This window comes from Engystomops pustulosus, chromosome 1 (assembly GCF_040894005.1).
Source record: "Engystomops pustulosus chromosome 1, aEngPut4.maternal, whole genome shotgun sequence".
NCBI lineage: Eukaryota > Metazoa > Chordata > Amphibia > Anura > Leptodactylidae > Engystomops > Engystomops pustulosus.
Window position 1 is genome coordinate 156969890 of NC_092411.1, and position 19166 is coordinate 156989055.

Here is a 19166-nt window from a genome sequence, read left to right on the forward strand (position 1 = left end):
CACGTGCATCAGATTGTTTCTAGATGTATCCACTCTGCTTCTACCGTAAATGGTTACAGGTTTTTCATTCGGAGTTTAGATTACTCCATCTATACATGGTCAGTTTTCCCCCAATTCAAGTAATATCTGAGCTGTTTTGAGAAATGGTTTGTAAAAAGGGAATATTTGCAATAGGTGTTAAAACTGTTCTATTGATTGTGAATAAACAAAACCACATTTTTTAAAGGAAATAAATGTAAAGGAAAAAAAATGTATGCATCTTCAATTAGTTCTACATGTAATTCCTGGTAACAGCTCCCACAGAGCATGTTCTGTTCTGAGCGCCATCTTCTGTATTTGTACCATGAGGCTCACATCACATTTCCATTTCAAGCATCTTCCATTACTGAAGAGAATAATGGAAACCAAATGCTAACATGCTATGCATTACGCAAATACACCAGCCAGCAGAAATAAGCATAAGACCCATTCTATAGCATGCAAGTTCCTTTACAGGTTTCAGTAATGCCTGTATAGGGATTATCATGACCTATATGTCAGGTCACTGTTACAGATTTCGTATATGAGACCAGAAGTGTTCAGGGTAGAAGCCACATATTTTTTACTTTATCCTTAGGATACAGCTATGCAAGAGAACATGTAAATCAGGTAGTATATGGTTAACTGTTGACCTTAAAATTTAATAATATTAAAAAATTATAACAGCTCATAAAGCTCATTCAAGTTAACTAAAATTCATCCGTTTATAATAAGAAAGGATCTGTTGATATGCTGGATGAATTATACTTTGAGAGTAGACTGAAAGGCTATTATACCCATATATTAAAATGATGGGGCACATATACTTACCCTGCCGACGGAGTTCATTCAAAGTGCACTGTCTGACGATAATGTACTGTGCCGCAATTCACAAAGATTGTGTGCCCGAAACCCTGCATGTGTAGCTTCCCCACTCAGGTCCCCCGGAGTTCACCATCTTCTTCCTGGTACATGTAAGTGCATTGGTTGCGACACAATTTGAATATTAAATCCCGCGCTCAGTCCGAATCAGTCCGATCCTCCAACGGCCCGCCCCCCCCCGATTTCTGTCGCATGAAAGCCGGCGGCAAAATCCGGTCCCGTGCGGGAGAATCCCCTTCTGAATACCTGTCACAGCAGCGCAATCCTTGCAAACTTCCAAAATCCGACAAAAGTGCATTGCGCAGACCCTTAGTAAATAAGCCCCATTGTCTCTCAAATTTTTGCCAATGCAAGAACATGTTGAGCATTCCTTGCAATTTTAAGCCATGATTTAATTGCTATGGAGCAATAATTAAACCTGAATCATTTTTGTAGCTATCTTGTGTGCTATACATTATTATTTTGATAAAACTGAAAAAAAAAGTTCTTACTGTTAAATATACTGTAAAGATCCCAGAAACAAACTTGTCTGAATGTTGTTGATTGCCAATACAGTACATTCATCCAATTGTATCAGTGGTATTGCATGTGACTTGTAATCATGTATGTGGTAATGCTTTGTGCTATATTTTAAGTCTGAGTAATTTTCAAAAATCCACAGGATTTCATAACAGTGTACTATACAATAAACATTTGATGCCTTTAACTGAAACATTAAGATTTTAGGCTTTCTAGTTCCAACCCCAATAATTTGGATACACAAAAAGTCAACTTATTTCAGTTCAGTTATGGCCAAACACGTTAATAACTAAACTGAAATAAATTGCCTTTTTAATTATGCAAGTTTTAAAGGAAGGATCTACTATTTTCCCAATACCTTTGTAAGGCTGACCTCGAGGGACAGACAGATAACACAAACAGTGGGCTCTGAAATTAAACCCAGTTCCCAGCTGTCCCTTCCTATTGCCCAACCGAAGACAGGGGGTATAAAACTAGAAGAGTATCCCTTCTTAAGTCCTTGTGCACACACAGAGAACAACAAACAGACAGCACAATAAGACATAGGGTTAGCAACAGCAGGATCAAACAATGACAAATAAACAAAAATAATCGCAATGTGAACCAGGCTTGACCAACATTTTGACCAGCAAGGAGTGTAGCCTGTGCTGGACACTTATAGGGATGTTAGGCCCTGCCGTAGGTGCAAAGTGAAGGATGTGGCAGATATCAGTTCTGTCAGCCACTAGAGCCCAGTTCATACTGCCGAATGAGACAATAAGAGTAAAACTCAACGTGTCCTAAACCTACTGGCATGAACAGAGGTTTTTTAATTCTTCAGTTAGAAAGCAGTAGAACAAGAGCAACAGAAACAAATCGGTTGCTTAAAACAATAAAATGAGTCCTGTTGTAAGGTACAAAAAGATTTGATATTTTACAAAAGGAAAAGCGAGAAAAAAACCAAGGAAGGAAAATTAGAAATGAGAGAAAGAGAAATATAAAAAGGGGAAACAGGAATGGAATAGGTTGAAACCTGAAAACAGCGGGAAAAGAGCTTAACCCCTTAACGCATTATGACGTACATATATGTCATAACGCTGCTAAAGGGGTATTCCCATCTGGGCATTCACATTTAATTTAATTCATTTGCCATATGTAAACATGTCTTCAATTGGATGTTATAAATAAAAAAGTTCCTGTGTGAAGATAATTTCTCATGAATGTAGTCATTCATGTAGAAACCAGAGAACTTCCTTGGATACGACCACCTCACATTTTGGCAGCAGTGGCCAGACATGCGCTATTGAGTCCTGCCTGACCACCTGGATTCAGGGTTCATTACCACAGGATGTCTGTGCAACATGTAGTAACTCTTGTACATTTTTTTATACAAAAACCTTTTGTTTCTTTGTGCAATCACTCAAGCAGAGGTGGCCGTATCCAAGGACACAGTCTTGTTTCTAAGGCACCATAAGACTACATTTATGAGAAATTATCTTCACACAGGTCATTTTTTTTTTAATAACATCTAATTGAAGAAATGTTTATATATGGCAGATTAATACAATTGAATGTGAATGCCAAGACGAGAATACCCCTTTAAGAATGGATGAAGAGGGCTCAAGGGCTAAGCCCTCTTCATACATGGTGGGTGTTGGCATACATGGTCAATGTTAACCACTTACCTCCATGGGCAATGGCATCTTGGATCAGATCATAGTGGGCAGAATCTATAACAGTATAGCCGAGGGGGGTCTAAAAAGTAGGAAAAATAAAGTAAATAAAAAAAAAATTTAAAATCACCCCCAATTCCGATATAGAACTGATCTAAAAATATAGAAATAAAATCATAAACAAATCATGATGTTAGGTAGCACTGCATCCCAAAAGTCCCAATCTATGAACATATAAAAAAAAATTATTCCTGTGACAGAAAATAGCGCTCAAATGTTCAAAGCAATACTTGTCCGCCATTTGCAACACATAAAAAACAACAGTCCCCAAAATTCAATAAACATCATCACATCCTTCAAAAAAAAAGACACCTTACAGAGAAGTATGAAAAGTTAATAGCGTCGGAATACGATGAAATGAAGAGAATTTTTTTTTGTACAAAAGCTTTAATTTTTTAAATTTACTAAAACTAAATCAACAAAAAAATAATAAAATCTGTTTAAATTTGGTATTCCCATGATCGCACTGACCCAAGGAATAAAGTAGTGGGGTCATTTAGAGCACACAGTGAAAAACCATAAAAAACGTGTCCACATGAAAATGGCACAAATTAGTTTTTTCTACAATTTCATCAAATTTGGAATTTTTTCCCACTTCCCAATAACCGGCATGAAATATGAAATATTGTCACTTGGAAGTACAATTTGTTACACCGAAAACAAGTCCTGATACAGCACTGTAACGGAAATATAAAAAAAGTTTTTAAAGACGGGGAGTGAAAAATGGAAACACAAAAATGGCCTGGCCCTTTATATCCTGCTTTCTGTAAGCGGAATATATATAATAAAGAAAAAATGGCAGCACTCCGAGATTTTGAAAAAGAAAGTGAACTAGTTTATTCACACATATGTCCAAAACACGACGTTTCGGCTCCTTGAACCTGGAGCCTTTTTCAAGTGGAAAAGGCTCCAGGTTCAAGGAGCCGAAACGTCGTGTTTTGGACATATGTGTGAATAAACTAGTTCACTTTCATTTTCAAAATCTCGGAGTGCTGCCATTTTTTCTTTATTGGATTACTGATGGGCCTTGGTCTAAGCCCTGGGATGTGCACCTGAGTCAAATCTTTTTTAGAGGAGTGCTTTTGCAAATCCCCTTGCTTTTTGTATATATATATATATATATATGAGAACTATGAATCTATAAAATATTTTTTGCAATTATGTTTATACAAAAATAAAATAAAATGAAAAATAGTACACGGTGTTGTCTAAAGGGTCTATCAATGGCCATCAAATTTAGCTTTGCAGGGTCCCACTGTCTGCCATTCCTAGACTTAATGATACCAAGAGTCATGCTTCTCCCTGTATATTTCTTAAAGAGGCCATTTTATGCAGCAACCTGTAGACTTGAATGGAACATCAATGCGGTACCTAAGGCTTCTGCAACAAATATAATTCCTAATAATAAAATGTATAATAATGAGCACCAGGATGCACAGAATATAACCAATACAGGAGAACATGCTTTCTGAGAATAGCTGATCAGTAAGGATTCTGACTTTCACACAATCGCAGATCAAAAATTGATGTTAAAAAATGAAATAGTACATAGGTTTTTAAGGATTCGCTATGTTTAAGATTAGTGACCTGTACTTATTCATTAACGTGGGGCTCCAACATCCATTACCCATCTTGATTTTAGTTTGAGAGCAACCAATAGCACCAGAACAAACACAAAGAGAAAAGCCAGAAGTGTGAAGGATAGTTTACTAAATCCATGTTGTATTCCATGTCCAAATCCAGTGTTTTGCTTTCAGGGTTGAAACTATAACACATACTGACAGTTTTTGTGTGCCTTTTACGTTATGCAAAAAGCAGAAACAATAATTGCCTTCCTTTTGTTACACAAACATTACACACAGTATGTCCACATATATATGAAGCAAGAGGAAGAACGTTCTGCTGTTTGAGGCACATAAGATTCTTGTTGTAGATCACCAAACAATTGTTAATATTGTTATTCACACACAACATGCACTAGGATTAAGGCTGCAGATATCCAAACTTCAGGCTCGATGTATTATAAGGTGACTTTTTAAGCCACTTTTCTTGAGTGTTTTTTGTCCAGTTTGCTTTTTTCTGTCTCATTTATCAAAATGTCACATGACTGTTGATAACTTTTGTTTCTGCATTTTTGGAGTAAAAACTGACCACACTGAACCAGCCACTAGAGCTCAATTATTAACAAATTAGAGGTCAGTGGCATAACAAGACTCCAGTGGGCCCCTTTATTAATTTAGGATTGTGATCCCAAAGATAAATGATGCAAACAGTTGTCTCTCCCTACTCCACTCTTGTAATTTATTACATGTGTGTCTTAAAGACATCCATGCAATTGATCCTCCCTCCTTCCTTGGCAACCCGGGATCTGTTGGCTGGCAGTTGCGTGCCCCCTTTTGCTCTGGGCCATCGCACCCCCTGTGACCCCAATCATTATGTCCCTGTAAGTAGTTATCAAGTCAGTATTTAACAATCTGCTTCAAAGTGCGTGGCCAAATATGCCAGAAAACATGGATGATTTTTTTAAATATTTTCCACAGCAGGTTATGGTAGTATTATAATATTAACTTAAGTCCAATTTCTTATTGTCGCTCTTAAATGAGTTCTGCCTTGGAGAATTCTGAGTAATCTATATTATAAATAATAGGTAATAGGAATAAAACAAGTACAAAGTACAGTACAGTAAAGGAACAATCAAGAACATTTCAAACGACGACCTGAGAGTGCCTTGGGTTTATCTAGTTTTACACTTGGTAGTTAGGGCTATTTATCTATGTATCCCAAGCTAATTTACTTGGGACTTACTTGTATCAGCAGTTCCTGGGTTTCAATTGCTTTAAAAACTACAAGCCAAGCTGCCTGGAAGACTCCTTTTTCCTTTTGAGCTTGGTGTATAGTGTAATTTGTGCATTATGATATACTGATATATAGTGATGAGTTTTTAATACTTATATATATCTTGGACCACTTGTAATTGGTTATCAATCTCCACATTTTGTCATTGTCAGTAATTAAACCTTTGCTATGAAAATGTATAGCTCTGTCCTCTGGCCACATCAAAATCATTGCATTCTTTGCAGTGTGAGTGGTTTCTGATGCTGCTGCAGCCAGATCTTGTTGCAGTGAGCCAGATTTTTGAGGCAGATAACCTTTAAAAAAAGCATCAGAAAAGCGAGCGTGTGAGCTTGGCGGCGAGTGTGCATTGCTCCCAAGTGTGTGCAGTGTCTTAAGTGTGACTTAGGTTTAAGGGACTTAAGTTTGAGGGGCTCTAGCAGGTAACTGCTGTGTTTTGTGTAACTCTGACTGTAGATTCTTCTTTCTGTGCATATTTCTATTGTAATCCCCATTACAATAATGGACTCCATAAGTGGTATTGCTACACGGTGTACATCCTGTGCCATGTATGCTTTCCTTGAACAGCCGTTCGAGGGGGAATACTGCTGTGTGGGGTGTGTGAAAATTGCTCATCTGGAAGCCCAGATTCTGGATCTAAATGAGCAAGTTTCAAGGCTGCGGGCAATTGATAATATGGAACGAAGTTTGCTGCTCCTGGAGCACATACTCTCTGGGGAAGATGGGTGTGGGTAGGGAAGTATGGAGGTGCAGAGTGAGGGGGCAGCTAGTTGGGTAACATGTAGAAGGCGGGGAAGAGGGAAGAGTTGTAGGGAGTCTAGTCCTGATCTGGTGCACCCCAATAAGTTTGCCAGGCTGGCGGATGAGGGGGATATCAGCTCTGGGGTAGCAATGCTGCAGCAAGACGTGGCCGCTAGCAACCAGGGGAATGTCTGATCCAGTAAGAAGGGGAATGGGAGCACAGGCAAGGTCAGACAGATGCTGGTAGTGGGAGATTCGATTATTAGGGGAACACACAGGGCAATCTGTCACAAAGACTGTGCATACCGAACAGTGTGTTGTTTGCCGGGTGCTCGGGTTCGGCATGTTGCGGATCGGGTTGACGGATTCCTGGGAGGGGCTGGTGAGGAACCAGCGGTCATGGTCCACATTGGCACTAATGACAAAGTAAGAGGTAGGTGGAAGGTCCTTAAAAATGATTTCAGAGATTTAGGCCATAAGCTCAGGGCAAGGACCTCAAAGGTAATTTTCTCCGAAATACTGCCTGTACCACGTGCCACACCAGAAAGGCAGCGGGAGATCAAGGAGGTAAATAAGTGGCTCAAAAGTTGGTGTAGGAAGGAGGGTTTTGGGTTCATGGAGAACTGGACTGACTTTTCTGTCGGCTACAGGCTCTACAGTAAGGATGGGCTGCACCTCAAAGGGGAGGGGGACGCTGTTTTAGGGGAAAAAATGGCTAGAAGGTTGGAGGAGTGTTTAAACTAGAGACCTGGGGGGAGGGCACTACACTTGTGCAGGGCAAATAGACAGTGTACATAGAGAGCTGGAAAGAGTCATAGTCCATGGGGGAGGAAGGGGGGCTGGAATGAGATTGGGGAATAAGGACAAAAGGAATACGGACAGGGAAAACCATATAAAGTGTATGTACACAAATGCCAGGACCCTCACAAACAAAATGGAGGAACTGGAACTCTTGATGTTGGAGCGGAAATATAATATAGTGGGTATCAGCGAGACATGGCTGGACAGTAGCTATGACTGGGCTGTTACTATAGATGGTTATAGTGTTTTTAGAAAGGATCGTATAACTAAAAAAGGTGGAGGGGTTTGTTTATATGTGAATTCTTGCCTCAAGCCCGTCCTGCGAGATGACATCAGTAACGCAAATGTGGAGTCCCTATGGGTTGAGATAAGAGGAGGGAAAAAGAATAATAAAATATTACTAGGGGTTTGTTATAAGGCTCCAAATATAATGGAGGCAGCAGAGGAAATGCTGATAAGTGAAATGGATGCGGCTTCAAAGCAAGGTGAAGTACTTATCATGGGGGACTTCAATTACCCAGATATCAACTGGGGGGCAGAAACCTGCAGGTCCTTCAAAGGCAGCAGGTTCTTGTCAACAACAAAAGACAATTACCTGTCGCAACTAGTCCTGGAGCCAACAAGAGGGGGGGCACTGCTGGACCTTATCCTGACCAACAGACCTGATAGGGTATCAAAACTACAGGTTGGGGGGAACCTGGGGAATAGTGATCATAATATCATTGATTTTGTATTACGCTTTACTAAGAGCGTTAGTGAAGGGGCAACCAACACTCTAAACTTCAGGAGGGAAAATTTTCAGCAACTAAGGGAAGACCTTAAAGGCATAGACTGGGATAATGTTCTCAAAGACAAAAGCCCCCCCCAAAAATGGGACTTTTTCTCATATATTCTGAAAAAGTCCTGTGAGAAACACATACCTTATGGGAAAAAGCATAAAAGGAACAAGAAAAACCCTATGTGGCTAACTAGTCTTGTAAGGAAAGCAATAAGCGAGAAAGATAAAGCGTTTAAGGTGCTAAAATGTGAAGGTAGCGATGAGGCATTACAGGATTATAGAGAGAAAAATAAATCCTGTAAAAAGCAGATAAAGGCCGCAAAAATAGAGACTGAGAGAAATATTGCCAGGGAGAGCAAAAATAATCCCAAATTATAAGTATATAAATGATAAGAAACTAAAAACAGAGAGTGTGGGTCCCCTTAGAAATAACATGGGGGTCATGGTGGAAGGAGATGAGGAAAGGGCCAATCTACTGAATGTCGCCTTCTCAACTGTCTTTCCCAGGAAAATCCCCTGGTGGAAGACACAATGAGGAATAAGGTAAATTCTTTTTATAATGTCAACAGTTTAACCCAGGAAGAGGTACGGCGCCGCCTCGCAACCACTAAGATAGATAAATCACCTGGGTCAGATGGCATACACCCCCGGGTTCTGCATGAATTATGTACGGTGATAGAAAACAGAGGGTGGTCATTAATGGCACATTCTCAGATTGGCTTGATGTTACCAGTGGAGTGCCACCGTATTGGGGCCACTTCTTTTTAATATTTTTATTAATGACCTTGTAGTGGGTTTACACAGTCAAGTTTCAATATTTGCAGATGATACTAAGCTGTGTAAAGTAATAAATACTGAGGTCGATAGTTTAGCATTACAGAGGGATTTGTGGAAGATTGAGGGATGGGCAGAGAAATGGTTGATGAGGTTTAATGTAGATAAATGTAAAGTTATGCACTTGGGCCATGGAAACAAAAAGTATAATTATGTTCTAAACGGTCAATTACTTAGTAAAACTGAAGCTGACAAGGACTTGGGGGTATTGGTGGATGGTAATCTTAATTTTAGTGACCAGAGCCAGGCGGCTGCTGCTAAAGCAAATAAAATTATGGGATGTATCAAGAGAGGAAAAGATTCTCATGATAAAGACATAGTTTTGCCCTTATACAAATCCCTGGTCAGACCACACATGGAATTTTGTGTACAGATTTGGGCACCAGTGTATAAAAAGGATATAGTAGAGCTGGAACGGGTGCAGAGGAGAGCAACCAGGATTATTAGGGGAATGGGGGAACTAGAATACACTGACAGATTAAAAAATTTGGGATTATTCAGTTTAGAAAAAAGACGACTGAGGGGAGACCTCATTACAATGTACAAATACCTGAACGGACAGTACAAGGATCTCTCCAAAGATCTTTTTATACCTCGGCCTGTGACCAGGACAAGGGGGCATCCTCTACGCCTAGAGGAGAAGCGATTTTACCATCACCATAGACAAAGGTTCTTTACTGTAAGAGCAGTGAGACTGTGGAACTCTCTGCCGCAGGAGGTTGTTATGGCGGACTCTATGTACATGTTCAAGAGAGGCCTGGATGACTTTCTGGAGAGAAAAAATATCTCGGGTTATGGGGATAAAACATTTATTTAATTCTTAAAGGTTGGACTTGATGGACTTGCGTCTCCTTCCAGCCTTATATACTATGATACTATGATACTATGATGCTTGGGAAATGGCTGTGGAGTGTATCCCGCAGCCATTACACTGTAGTGTGCAGATACCCTTATGCTCTTCTTTAAATGATGATAAATTTGGAACAGCTTTACATATCACAAGAATTTTTACATTTTTTATATGATTGAGACTTTAAATTGATGGAATAGTTTTATTTTTTACATATTTTCAGGCAGAATTAGCAGACACATGGAGCTATGAAAATCACATTCCTCACTGTAACTTTAAACTGGAGCAGTATTAAAGGGCGATTCTCCTTTTTAGAATTTTAACAGAAATGTGTTACTTGGCGCCACGGTTCAAAAGACTTGTTATCTGGAAGGAAATTATGCTTTTTAGTGGAACTATTAAATATTCTATTCAACATCTCCCCACCCTGCTCCCTTAGGGCTTCCTCCTCCCTCTGACTGATGTAGTCTCAAACAGTCGTCGAAGAAGGAAGTGCTCATGTACAGTGTAAAAAAGGGGCCCCTTTTCCCCCACAATTATACTGTTATCCTATTGATGGTAAACACCTTGGCAGGAAAGATCACAGGCATATTGGAATACATCTTTACATCTGGAATACATTACAGTGTATTATCCTGTGAAGCTGCAGCATAAAGGGTCACCGGTAATGCCCCCTAGAACCTATAATTTTTTGTGAGATGAGTATTTTCATTTATACCATTTGGGACCTATATGACCTTTTGATCACATTTTATTCAAGATATTCAAGTTTTAAAATCACAAATAAAGTGTCAATTCAAATGTTCAGCAAAGGAATATCATTTTGTATATTTTTCTAAATTGTGCATTTTGGGATGCAGAAGACCGTTAAAGATGAGGAGAAACTACAGGCCTGGGAGTCTTTGAGAGGCTCCCATCTGTTATGGCAGTTAATCAACGTTCCCCCATGGTGTTAACCCCTTAGCGCTCTGCGCCGTAGCTGTACTGCGCTGAGTCCCGCGAATAGCGCTCAGCGCAGTACAGCTACTGCGCAGAGACGATGCCGGTTCAGCGCTGTATAGCAGCCGAACCGGCATCGTTAGCCGCGGGATTTCAACGGTAATCTACCGTTGACATCCCCGGCTAACACCCGCGGTCGGAGTGGGCTCCGATCGCGGGTGTTTAACCCGTTAAATGCCGCGGTCAACGCGACCGCGGCATTTAACATGCCTTCTGGGGGTCTTTACATCACAATTAGTATTGCAGAGTATTATCAAGAACAAGCAATCAGATGATTGCTTGTTCATATCCCATGGTGGATCATGTAAAAAAATGTAAAAAAAAATGTTTTTCAATAAAAAATTACTTTATAAATCACTAAAAATGCCCATAAGCCCCAAAACATATAAAGAGACATATAACACTCAAAAAAGTCTAAATCATAACACAAACCCCACATATATAGTATCACCGCGTCCGTAACAATCCGTAGAATAAAACTAAATAACTATTGAACCCATATGATGAACGCCGTAAAAAAAAAACGTTAAAAACCCGCCAAAAATTATGATTTTTACCTATTATATCCCACTAAAAATGCAATAAAAAGTGATCAACAAAACATATGTACTCCAGAATGATATTGTTGCAAAGAACAACATGTCCCGCAAAAAACAAGCCATCAACCAGCTCTGTAGCCAAAAACGTAACAATGTTATGCCACTTGGAAGACGGCGATGCAAAAATGATAGATTTTTCCCCACATTAGGGTTTTATTTGGCAAATTTAGTAAAACATAAGAAAAAATATTCATGTCTGGTATCCCCGTAATCGTATCGACCCATAGAATAAAGATAACAGGATTATTAGGCTATACGGTGAACACAAAAAAAAAAAAAAAGTAAAAAATCCAGTACAGAATTGATGCTTTTCTACTCATGACCTCAAAAAAAGTTCCAAAATTTTCAACAATAGATGATACCAACCCCAAAATGGTAACACTGGAAAAAGCATCTCGTCCCGCAAAAAAAATGCTGTCACATGGCCCAAATAACGGAAAAGCGAAAATGTTATAGCCTTCAAAAGGGGGCAACCAGAAAACTAAAATCCTGGCAGCTGCAGGGTGCTCCTTCCCTTCTGCGCCTTGCTGTGCCCCCATAACACAAGTAATGTCCACATGTGGGGGGTCGCTGCACTCAGGAGAAATTGTAGAACAAATTTTATGGTGAGTTTTCTCTTTTTATCTTTTGGAAATGTGTAAATTTTAGGGCTAGATGAACGTATAACCGACAAAATTTGACCATTCTAAATTTCACCGCCATTTTGATTCAGTTACTATGAAGATCTGAAGGGGTTAACAATCTTTGTAAATGCTGTTTCTGATAGTTTGAGGGGTGCAGATTTGAAAATGGGTTGGTTATATAGGCGGTTTTGTTGCTAAATATGTAAAATTTGATTTCAAACAGTATTTATCCCCAAAATAGTCAATTCCGAAAATACGGAAAATCGCTATTCGATTTGTAGGCCGCGTGACGTCAAAATAAATTATCCAAACATTTCAAAAATTATGAAAATGTAAAGTAGACAAATGGGAAATGTTATTCTGCAAGTTATTTAGGTGTTAAATCTATCTGCCTGAAAACGCGGTGGTTTTGAATTTCGAAAATGGCAAATTTTTCTAAAAATTCATCATTTTTTTCTTTTTTTTGTAAATAAACGCAAAACGTATCAGCCAAAATTTACCACTAAAATTAAGTACAACATGTGGGGAAAAAACAATATCAGAATCGCTTTGATAAGTAACAGTGTTCAAAAGTTATAACCATATAAAGAGACGCAGGTCAAATTTCAAAAAAAAGTTGCGAGCCTTAACCTGCAAAAAGGCTGCGTCCTTAAGGGGTTAATAGCCGATTTGATGGTACCCACATGCCAGTATTAACAGTTAATGTCTGATGTCAGCTTTATAAAACAGCAGACACCTAACCTGTATTGAGAGAGCTCAGCCAATAAGCTCTTTACGTACAGCCCTTACTGTGCCACGACTTACTCTGTGGTGCACATAAAGATTAAAGGTCATACTAATGTTTACTACATATTTATGTACAAACAATTCAAACATATATATATATATATATATATATATATATATATATATATATATATATATATACATATATTCCACATGCACACTGAATGGGGGCCGGTGATACGGCCAACAATTTACAACTGTATCATGGCCATCATAGAGGTCTATGGCACCCGGTCACAGTCTCACCACACCAGGACCTAGCTGAATAGCTATATATAACATCTCCGCCTATAAACATTGGTTTTTGACAACCTAGTATACTGTAGATTTAAAGATCTTCACTTTCTTTTCATGCACCAATAGAAACTGTGCCAGTTAATTAGGGCGTGAAAAGGCAACACAGTGGCATGAACTGTTTAAAAAAAGAACAAGGGAAGGACAAATCTCATAAAAGTCTTTTAAAGTTGCATGGAATGTAACATTGCCTGAAACAATATTTTACATTGTTTGATGATTAGAACAATCAGAACCTTGTATGTTGCCCTATAAATGACTTATGTCTATGCTTAGGAACAATGGCCCTTAACAAATAACTCCCTGCTCTAGGATTAAGTAATGTTTAATCCAAATATAAGGAAGTATTTTTTCATAAACTGCTGCACACAAAAAATGTTTGTATGGAGACTTTATTTACCACAGAATTACTCAAAATGTAGCTGTTCTGCTGAACAGAAATGCAAAACTACAAAAAGATATTTCTGGGAGAACATAGTATTACCTACCGGTGAGTGCTTAAACGGTTTCCAAAGACCTTATAGTTGTGTAATAGGCCAATGCAGGGCTGCCAAAAGAAATTTGGAGGACCCAAGCATGTTAGCTTGTGGGTCTATGATAGTGGCGTAGGTAGGGGCTGGGCTGCCTAATAGTTGCATACTTCTTCATAAGCCATGCACTATATGTTAATTATAGCTTGATTGCCTAAGAACCATCACCTTAATTGTATTAGAGGAAAAACTGTATACTGTATATAAATGGCTTATTTATAAGATAGGTCATGAATATAAAAGATTTGTGAGTTTTTTAACACCCCTAGAAATCAGCTCCCTGCTGAGCAATTCTACACAGTGGACAGAGTTAAAGGCAGAAAACTTTATTCATTATATACAGTAGAAACCTTTCAAGTTTGGCTGAGGGAAGCCTTAATGAGAGGTGAGTCTGCAGTATACATGGACAGACTCTACGCAATGAGGCACATTTACTAAGGGCCATGCGTCAGTTTTCTGATGGACTTTGCACATTCTTTTAGGTGTGAACTGCTGGCACAGGTATTTAAGAAGTGTTTGCACCACAAATCTGTCGCACATGACATGTTTTGTGGTGCAGCTGCACTAGGCACCATGCGACACAAATTAGAGGTTGTTCCGGCGCGCAGTTGGACCGCGCGCCTTATTTAACATGCAAAGTCTGTCGAACGCCCTATGTTAAAGGTGCACCACAAGAAAATTGGTGAACTCTATTGGGCCAGTGCAGGTAAGCGACAGATTCATCATTTGTGGCGCATGTTCGTAATGAATCTGTCGCACACCGCATTATACACGGCCAGAGCGCTTTTAGTGCAGTTTTCCGTATTCTTAGTAAATGTGCCCCAATAGGTGGAGCTTCTTGTGGCTCCATTCACTGTGTAGTGACCACTATCAATTTATGGATAAGTCATTAATATGTTTTGTTTGGAAAACCAGTTAAAAATTTGGAACCTGTAAATAAAGGTGTGTAATTCATTCTGTTATTTGATGGTATTTTTGATGCAATATTGAAGTATTACTGTCATGAATTAGTTTTATAAAGGAAAGCACTATTTTGTCTTCCAGATGCTGGCAGTATTTATGCTGATGATCTTTCTGTGTACATCTGTTTACACCAATGAAGAAAACTGTCAATTTGACACAATAAAGGGTTCTAAACTCATTTGGTCTCAGTTCAACAACTGCTCTCATGTAACGTTAAAAAATAAAAACATAAGTGCTATTGATACAAGTAAGGAAAGTAATTATGGCAAACTTAAAATACTGGATATCTCTAACAACAGTCTAAGATTCCTTCCTGAAGACTTTTTATCTAATGCTATTATTTTGCAAGAGGTTAACCTACAGGCCAACCTTCTAGAAGGTTTGCCAAAAATGTTTCTTATAAATTCATCTAGTCTGCAAATTCTTCGACTTGAACATAACCGACTATCTGTGATCCCTCCAAGTGTCTTCCATGGGACTCTGGTTAAACTGACTGTGGACTGTCGCTGTGACTTAATCAGCAACATATTGATGCATCTGAATACAAATGATACTGAATACCCAAACCTTTCTGCAATGTGCCAGATGGCTTCAGAGTTGACTAACATAAAGGACTTCCATGTAGAATACTGTGGCAAACAATATTTGATGCTGTACATTGTGTTACCAATTCTGGTCATTGCTTTCATTGTTGGAGGTACAGCTTTGTATTTGTGGAAGAAGAAGAGAAGTTCAACTGATTTAGAAAATAAGGATACTTCAAATAAGTCACCGGCTCATGGTCAACCCCGTTATATGTCAAGAAATATGGAAGGTACTGAATCTACATTAAGCCCAGGTCATAGACAAGATTATGAAAATGTTTTCATTGGCCACTTGCAGACTACTGAGATAAAACCTCGCAACTATATTGAAAATAAGCATCAAGCAGGCAATTACAGGTTAGTAATGTTTTTTTTATTACATCAGATGCTAAAGACACCGTTTGATTAAATGTTTGCAAGTGTGTCACTGCTTGAATTAAAATATGCTCCATTATATAAATTTAAGTTACAGAGATTGTCAACCAACCAGTAGTGGATTATAATATAAGTGGTTTTGGTGGCAGTCAGGCGTCGCCATCTTGGCTCTGATCGTCGCTCCCCGTGACGTCATCAGGAAGCGGCGATCCGTTATCATGACAGCCGCGGGTCACACAGAAATCCAAGGCTATCATGTTTTAGGCTATTACAATGTGCGATTTGCACATATAATAGATGGTGTGCAAAATCCCCATATTATGCCATACTGTAATATGGCAGTATATGGTAGGATCAGTCAGACAACCTAGGGTTCAAGTACAAAATTAAGAATATTTTTTGGTTTCCCCCATGACTGTACTGACCCATTGAATGAAGTAGACCTGTCATTTGGGGTGCACAGTGAAAGACGTAAAATCCAAGCCCACAAAAAATGGCGCAAATGTGTTTTTTCATCATTTTCACTGCATTCAAAAAAAATTTCCCACTTCCCAGTATACAGCATAGAATATTAAAACTGTCACTGTTATCTGTCACTGACAGTCAGTCCCTGTCACAGCCTGTCCGTCAGTCCCTGTCACAGCCTGTCCGTCAGTCCCTGTCACAGCCTGTCCGTCAGTCCCTGTCACAGCCTGTCCGTCAGTCCCTGTCACAGCCTGTCCGTCAGTCCCTGTTACAGCCTGTCAGTCAGTTCCTGTCTCAGTCCCTGTGACAACCTGTCCGTCAATCCCTGTGACAACCTGTCCGTCAGTCCCTGTGACAGCCTGTCCGTCAGTCCCTGTGACAGCCTGTCCGTCAGTCCCTGTCACAGCCTGTCCGTCAGTCCCTGTCACAGCCTGTCCGTCAGTCCCTGTCACAGCCTGTCCGTCAGTCCCTGTCACAGCCTGTCCGTCAGTCCCTGTCACAGCCTGTCCGTCAGTCCCTGTCACAGCCTGTCTCAGTCCCTGTCACACCCTTTCAGTCAGTCCCTGTCACACCCTTTCAGTCAGTCCCTGTCACACCCTTTCAGTCAGTCCCTGTCACAGCCAGCCCGTCAGTCCCTGTCACAGCCAGCCCGTCAGTCCCTGTCACAGCCAGCCCGTCAGTCCCTGTCACAGCCAGTCCGTCAGTCCCTGTCACAGCCTGTCCGTCAGTCCAGTCCCTCAGTCCCTGTCATAGCCTGTCCGTCAGTCCCTGTCACAGCCTGCTGCAGTCCCTGTCACAGCCTGCTGCAGTCCCTGTCATACCCTTTCAGTCAGTCCCTGTCACAGCATGTCTGTTAGTCCCTGTCACAGCCTGTTTGTCAGTCAGTCCCTGTCACAGCCTGCCTGTCAGCCCCTGTCACAGCTTGCCTCTCAGTCCCTGTCACAGCATGCAGGAGTTCCTGTCGCAGCCTGTTGCAGTCCATGTCACAGCCCGTCGCACAGGCACAGTATGTCTCAGTCCCTGTCTTTCAATCCCTGTCACAGCCTGTCTTTCTGTCTCTATCTATCACACATAAGCATCTTATACTCATTGCCTATAGTAACCAATCACAGCAAAGAGCTCATATTAATGACCTGTGGCAGAACAGCAACCAATCTCGGCTCAGTTTCCAACTGCCACAGCAGCAGCGTGGGGTGAAAATTTTGGCTCAAAACCTGGTCTAAGACATCTCTGAGTCACAGGCAACAACTGTACAAAATTTGGTGATTGTGAACTTGACGGTACAGATTCCTTTAGCGGACATACATACATACATACATACATATATACACAAACACACATCCACTCAGCTTTATAAATTAGATGGTTCCATTCATGTTAATCATCATGTGGATGTTTACAGAAATATATGCACTCTCTATAGAAACAAAGAGAATAACATGCATATGCAAAACCCCTGCGAATGTGCAGGCAGAGGAGCGTTGTGAATAAGCCCCTTAATCTGTGTCTCTCCCAGCAGGTGAGCCTGCATAACTCACCTCAGGGATTACACAGTCTTATAGAGGTAATTAGCTGTGGTCAACTCTGCCTGTACAGCAAGGGTTAAGATATTTAATGATTGTTATCCAATGATATTCTTCCATGTGAACTGGAGTATAATTGGAGAGTAAGCCACCACCTGACCAGGGGATAACAAAACCCCTGGACAGGAAGGGGCAAGGGCTCTTGACCACCAGGTCTGTTCACAGCACAGGCCTCAGTTTTCTTGGAATCCAGCTCCCCTAGAAAGCACATCATCCAGAGCATACAGAGAGATGGTGTGACGCACACCTCCAGTGCTACACACAGAACACCCAGGACAAAGCTGCAGCTTCCATATCTGGAGACAGCTACATCCCAGCTTGCACCTACTCCCAGCCTGTAACTACTATTCCTGAGGATCACTCTCCATGACCACTCCAGTAATCCGGAATCTCCAACAATCCGGCATCTGTAACAATATTGTTTAGCCCATTGATTTTCAACCTGTGTGCCGCGGCACACTAGTGTACCACGACACATGGTTGAGTGTGCCGCGGGGAGCCCCTGTGTAGCGCTGCTGCCGCACCCCCGTGTTTCTGCCCCCATACTTAACTTCAAGCCCCGCGTCGGCGATCCGCCCATCTTCTGTAGCTCCTGCACCGCGCGGCCCATGTCACGTGACTGACGCGACCTGATGTCAGGTCGCGTAAGTCAAGTGACATGGGCCGCGCGGTGCAGGAGCTACAGAAGATGGGCGGATCACCATTAGGAGAGAAGTTACGCGGAAGAAGACATCAAGGGTAAGTATATAAGGTTATTATTTGTATAAGGAAGGAAGCTAGGGTCTTTTTTTTTTATTAGTAAAGGGAGGCTAGGGCTTTTTATTAGTTAAGGGAGGCCTCTAGGGTCTTTTAATTAGTAAAGGGGGGCCTCTAGGGCCTTTTAATTAGTAAAGGGGGGCCTCTAGGGCCTTTTAATTAGTAAAGGGGGGCCTCTAGGGCCTTTTAATTAGTAAAGGGAGGCCTCTAGGGCCTTTTAATTAGTAAAGGGGGGCCTCTAGGGCCTTTTAATTAGTAAACGGGGCCTCTAGGGCCTTTTAATTAGTAAAGGGGGGCCTCTAGGGCCGCTAGGGTCTTTTAATTAGTAAAGGGAGGCCGCTAGGGTCTTTTAATTAGTAAAGGGAGGCCGCTAGGGTCTTTTAATTAGTAAAGGGAGGCCGCTAGAGGTTTTTTATTAGTAAAGGGAGGCCTTTTATGACTGTTTTAGTGTCATTTTGTGCTATTTTGGTTGGTGGTGTGCCCCAGGATTTTCTAAGTATAAAAAGTGTGCCGCGGCTCAAAAAAGGTTGAAAATCACTGGTTTAGCCCATTGCCTGCAGTTGTTCTAATAAAGAACCTTTAGTTATTTTGTTAACTAAGATTTAGTTAACGTTGCCTCCG

General features: G+C 40.6%; 1 protein-coding gene across 3 annotated transcripts in view; it reads left to right on the top strand.

Moving 5' to 3' along the window:
- LRRC25 (leucine rich repeat containing 25) overlaps positions 1-19166 on the top strand; it is a 144383-nt gene that overhangs the window by 120601 nt on the left and 4616 nt on the right. For all 3 annotated transcript variants that reach the window (XM_072112614.1, XM_072112595.1, XM_072112604.1), the window contains one exon: positions 14864-15723. In XM_072112614.1, coding sequence (XP_071968715.1) covers positions 14864-15723 — 860 coding nt within the window. The remainder of the gene's footprint in view (positions 1-14863; positions 15724-19166) is intronic.